The following is a 6000-nucleotide window of genomic DNA, read 5'->3' on the forward strand; positions in this document are numbered from 1 at the left end:
TCCTATTGCTTTCTGCAAATCAGGAAACAAATTAAATGAATTATTCCTTGGGGAAATTCTAACAGAAGAATTACTTCAATAAGGAACTATGTGGGAGAGCTAGAGAAAAAAGATGGAATAAGGATGCTTGAATCTAAAACTGTCCATACTGCAGAAAAGAGGCAGACAGAATATGTGTTATATTATGGGGTTCTGGATGTTGTGTCCTTTGTTGGGGTAGGAGTGGAACAAGGGTTCCCACTCTTCTGGGTTTTGATATTTCACTTCCTACAAATTAAACAGCATTTAAATACCACGAATCTTGTTTCTGCTTCCCAATTTCCCCTATTTCTAATACCCTCAATCCCTGGCAATCTCTATCACCTTCTCCATATGAGCCCAGTGATCCAATACATCATTTGCAAAGTTAAACTTCTCAGGCATTTCTGGATTTCTTGCCCCCAAGAAAGCCTGTTGGACCATCTGCCGGGGATGGAGGTGCAGTGGATAGCAGGATAACCAGGAAGCCCACATGACTCGGTTCTGTTGGAATCTTAGCAATAGCTGCATGATCAGTAGAAGATAGTCTTAATGACCCTGGAGAGCCACAGGAAACCTTTGAACCTATTTTCACTTGCAGAACTCTGCTGGGAAGAAATGGAAGAAAGGGTGTTGTTAATTCCTTTTTCAAAACACAGTCAAATCTCTTACCTCCAGGTTTATCTGAAGGAATAGAATAAGTGGAAACAGTGCCTTTGACTAAGAACTTGGTTTGTTTAAGATGTTTGTTATTAAAATATAGAAAAACAGGGTTAAGTGACTTGCTACAGAGCTAGTAAATCTAAGGTCAAATTTGAACTCAGCTCCTCCTGACTCCAGATCTGGCACTCTAGACATTTTGCCACCTACTTGTGTCTAACAATATAAGCAATTCTATTATCAACAACATATATGTTTGCCAGTGCTCCAGTCAGTTCAGGGAGGGTCAAATTCAAGGTATGCCTCAAACTAGTTAGTATAGAATGAGCATGAAATTTGATAGAATCCTAGATTTAAAGTTGGAAGGGACCTTAAAAATCATATAATTCAACTCTCTGTTTTATTCAATGAGAGAAACTCCATCTCATCATACTAGTTAATCAGAAGGTCTCAGCTCTCACCATCAATATATTTCCATGACACTAGAATTACATCATGGGATTTCTTTTTATGGGGTTCAACTCTGGAATCACAGAATTTAAGGTTTGGAAGGTTCTCCAGTAACTTAGATCCATACCTGAATGAGAATCTCCTTTATTATCCTTGAAATAAATGGTCATACAACTTTCCTTTTATGATCTTTAGTGAGATCACTATTTCACAGAGATATGTATGGAGACCAGCCCTTTCTACTTTTGTAAAGTTGTAAGAGTTAAGAAATTTGTCCTTTCATCAGTTCTAAGCTAATATCTTTGCAGCTTTCATGCATAGTTCTTAGTTCTTTCTGGGGCAGTACTGGACATGTATAAACTCTTCAAGTTTTGAAGAAAGAATGGCAAGAAGAAATTCTCACATTGATTATGGTTGAAAATACACATCTCCTTTTGCATTGTTGCCTTCCCCTCAGACTACTTTCAGAGTTTGTTCTTTTTTTTTCACACACCCATCTAGTCATCCTTTCCTACATACCTTCTCTGAACCTCATCTTCTTTCAACTCCAGGCTTGACACTTCCCTCTGAATATGTGAGCGATGAAAAGATAAGAATTTCCCCAAATCTCTTGAAATCTAAGTATTTGCCACCAGTGTGGTTTTTGGAAGAGAGCAGTAATGAGGATTTAAGGAAGGTTAGAGCAAAAGGAGGAGGAGTTCTCTTTTGTAATCCTAGAATCTAATCTGATTTCATTTCCTTTTTAATGTCCACTTTCTACCTAAACCCAAGTTACTCATAAGTTATAAAGCTGTTGTATATAAATATAGTAGAATACTATTGTGCCAAAAGAAATGATGATCAGGCAGATTTCAGAAAAAAGAAAGATTTACATGAAATAATGCTGAGTGAAGTGAGCAGAACCAGGAAAATATTGTACACAGTAATAACTAAAACATTGTGTGATTATCAACATGATTAACTTATCTTTCCTCAGCAATGTAATCATATAAAACAATTCCAAAAGATTCATGATGAAACATGCAAATATGATGAAATATCCAAAGAAAACTATGAAGTCTGAATGCAGATTGAAACATATTATTTTTACTTTTTTGTTTTTTTTTTCTTATGGTTTTTCACTTTTGTTGTGATTCTTCTTTCAAGCATGACTAATGATGAAATATGTTTAATATGATTGTACACATATTACCTCTATCAGATTGCTTGCCATTTTGGGGAGGGGGGAGGAAAGGAATGGAGGGGGAAAATTATACAACTCAAAATCTTAAAAAAGTGAATGTTGAAAACTATCTTTACGTGTAATAGAAAAAAATAAACTACTACAAAAAAGCAGAGGAGAGGCTACCAAATTTTTTTAAAAGGACAATTAAATATGGTTAATTCAATTCAATTCATTAAAAAAAACACATGTTCTGTACCACATGGAAGGCTTTATGCTACTCTGAAAACTTCCTGGGATGAATTTCTTGAGCTTGCAGCAATTCTGAAGAAAATCAATTTCTTCCTGCTTAATGTGATCCATTCCCTCATTTACTCTGTGTTTTTGTGTATGCATGGTTTATTTGTCCAATTTGTGGTCTCTTTCCCCCTTCTCTCTATGGGCTGCATTTTATTGTTATTTTAGTCTTATTGTCATATAGGTTTGGTCTAGGTTGTCTTTGAGGTTCTTTTACAATCTAAATCTATGATTTTGCGATCTTTGGGATGAGTTCTAAGAAGAGATATCTATTAGAACTCTTCTTGTCCTGCTGACAATCTATAAATGTTTATTGAATGATGGGGATGGTGGCTAAAGATTAATATTAGTTTGTTATTACACTCCAGCCTTGAAAGATTGTATGAGGCCAGGTCAAAGATTCAACTGACTAAATAATCTTCTTGGGTGAGAGAACCTGACCCAGCAGTTTGTAGAAGAGCGGGGTTGTCTTTTGTGATTAGATTAATACCATATCTCACATAAACTGCAAAGGACTTTTGAAAGAAGATAATATTCACCTCCAGAGAAAGAACCTATACATAGAAATATGGTTTTACATTAATCTATCTATTCATTTATCCTTCCCTCCCTCCTTCCTTCCTTCCTTCCTTCCTACCTTCCTTCCTTTCTTCCTTCCTTTTTTCCTTCCTTTCCTCCTTTCTCCCTTTCTTCCTTCCTTCCTTCCATCCTTCCCTCCTTCCTTCTATCCCTTCTTCCCTCTTTCCCTCCTCCCTCCTTCTCTCCTTCTCTCTTTCCCTCCCTCCCTCCTTCCTTCTTTTTCTTTCTGTGTCAAATGGTGGCCTTTTCTAATCAGATTGAGAAGGAGGGGAGGAAACAATATAAAACTTAAAATGTAATCTCCCCCATTGTTATTTTTTTTTTTTTGAGTCTCAGTTTCTTCATCCAAAGAAGTAAGAAGATCAAATAAAGTGAGGGTCCTTTTCATTTTAAAGCTATGACTCTAATTTAATCTCTAACTTCCACTATTAATTCCATAAAAGCTCTGCCAATCATGAATTTACCCAAACCTTTATTAAGCATATTTGTATTTTCAGCCTTTACTAGTTCTAAACAGGGCAGTGAGTGGTGGGATGATAGAGAGTAGTCTGGGAGAAGGGAAGGTAATAAAAATAAGTTTATTATTTGTTGTCCCTTACTAGTCACAAAACAGCTGTGATTTTATTTGTGTGGGCTTTCTTTCCTTAATGTAGACTGGAATCCAATCTGCTCAGTACTTGGTAGCCAGTGTTTCAGGGAGGAAAGTCTTGGCATTTCACTGGCCTTGTCCTTGAACAATAGGAATACAGTCTTTGCAGAGATGGGTTCCTGATGGATTCACAGTGGATTAGACCCACCAGAGTTTATCTGCTACCATCACAGTCTTTAAGAATCCAAAGTCCATGCCACAATAAGAAATATAGTAGAACTTTGGAAATATAGCATGTTTGAGTAAGAGACCTTAGCAATCACTTTATCCTACTTCTTTATTTTGCATATTAAGCAACAGAAGCAGAGACAGATTAGCTGACTTGCTTACTGATTGTAGGATGGTAAGTAAATTATTTAACCTCTCAGTGATCTAGGATATAGGTATCAAATCCATAGCTTGTAGCATTCCCCAGTGGCTAAATCAAATTAAAATGTAATTGGGAAATATTTAACAGAAGAAACAAAAGCAAAATAAAACATAAATAACATTGCATTTTTTAAACAACACACAGTTTGCAGGAATTCTGATATATGAATTAATGGCCCTATTTAATTTGAATTTGACATTATTGTTCTAGGCAGCTCCAAGACTCCAAGTTTAAGAAAAGGTACACACCTGCATTGGGAATAGGATTTCCCTATATCAAGGAACTCCTTATCTTTATGCATATGAGCTAATATTGTATACCTTTCATACTTTTGTCAGATTTATATATGATTGATTCTGTGGGCTCCTCATTTAGATATTAAAAATTGGAAGAATGTTAATGGTTGTGAAATGCTATCCACAATAGCTTTTACTAAAATTCATCCAGACTTTCTCCGAACTTCATGTAGTGACAAAGAACTTGTATCCTATCTTAAGAGGCAACACCTACCATTTTTGGACAGTTGGACTTATTCATAAGTTCGTGGGATTTCCACCCATTCATATTAATTTTACTCCATAGCACAATGCAGCTTAAGTTTTTTTCTTTATATACATCTTAATTATTTGAAGGCAACATTCAAGTTCTTAATCAAAGGCACTGTTTCCACTTATTCTATTAAGGAAGGTTTTTATTTTGTTTTGTTTTTAATTGGAGGTATTAGTATGCAGGGCAGTGTTAAATCCCAGAACACTAAATTATAAGGGAAGGAGAATAGAGGGAAGTGTAGAAGACTCGGGTCAAAAAGGGGATGAGGACACTTGGTAGGGATGGTGGAATGCCAGAGATGGAAGAAGAGGATATGGAAAGATGACAAAGACAAATGTTTATCTTTGTTTATTTTTTGACTTAGGACAGTCCCAACTCTGGCTGAAACACCCTCCTTATAATGTTAGGAAGAAGGCATTCATTTTTAAGGATGTGATTCAGTTCTTTCTTTCTTTCTTTGGGTTGAAGCATTTGGGAAGTCATTTGTTGTCATTTCCTTTAGCCTTTTAGGCATCAATGTCATATCAGCTGTAATTTCTTAATTTCAGCTGCTAAGGACACTGAAAGCTTCATCATTTGAGTCACACTTCCAGCTTCTCAGGTGAAAAGTTATTAATATTAAAACAGAATTCTACTTGCTATAGCTAATGCTTACTGAGCAGAAATCATCTCTCAATAGTCCTTTGGAACCCTTCTTTCCCTCCACTTCCCACTTCTTAAATCTTTTCCAGCCAAAACTTTCACTTACCTTTGATGAGAGGGCAGGAATATCAGATTGCAGAAGAAAATCTGGAGCCCCTGGAACGTAAGCAAAGAGTTGCTAGATTGGCTCTGTGGTTCTTTTCAAGTAATGACTGTGGTAAAGAATGGGGTGTCCAAAGGTTCACAGAGATGATTAACTTACCTTCAGGTAAGAGCTCTGAATTTCCTGAGAGGAAGGGCCAATGACGAGAATTTTTTTTTAGTTCTTGCCACTAACTCAAATGCTCCTCCTGTCTTTAATCTTTCTGTATTTGACAGTCTTCTCAAGAGCCTATCAGAGCATCCCACAGTGGCTCTCTTTCTAATATGGGGCTCTGGTTAGGTATATTAACTTTCTGAGTTATCTAACTACTTGACATGGGATAGTTTAGATGCCTTCTAATAGGAACCACACATATACATATGTGATTGGATAGAACATAGGATTTGGAAAGAGCAGAAAATATGCATTCTAATTTTGACTTTGCAATTGACTATTATTCCATGGGTGTTTCTAAGAAAGTC

The 6000-nt window shown here is 36.2% G+C and overlaps 1 protein-coding gene across 1 annotated transcript in view; it reads right to left on the reverse strand.

Annotated features, from left to right (window-relative positions):
* The window catches only part of LOC127564774 (acyl-coenzyme A synthetase ACSM2A, mitochondrial-like), a 33620-nt gene extending 28056 nt beyond the window's left edge, over nt 1-5564 (reverse strand). Inside the window, exons 1-2 of the mRNA XM_052001524.1 lie at nt 5483-5564; nt 364-623 (exon numbers count right to left, since the gene is read on the reverse strand). Of these exons, the coding sequence (XP_051857484.1) occupies nt 364-549 (186 nt within the window). The 5' untranslated portion in view covers nt 550-623; nt 5483-5564. The remainder of the gene's footprint in view (nt 1-363; nt 624-5482) is intronic.
* Between the last annotated feature and the right edge of the window lie 436 nt (nt 5565-6000).

This window comes from Antechinus flavipes, chromosome 1 (genome assembly GCF_016432865.1).
Source record: "Antechinus flavipes isolate AdamAnt ecotype Samford, QLD, Australia chromosome 1, AdamAnt_v2, whole genome shotgun sequence".
NCBI classification, from domain to species: Eukaryota; Metazoa; Chordata; class Mammalia; order Dasyuromorphia; family Dasyuridae; genus Antechinus; species Antechinus flavipes.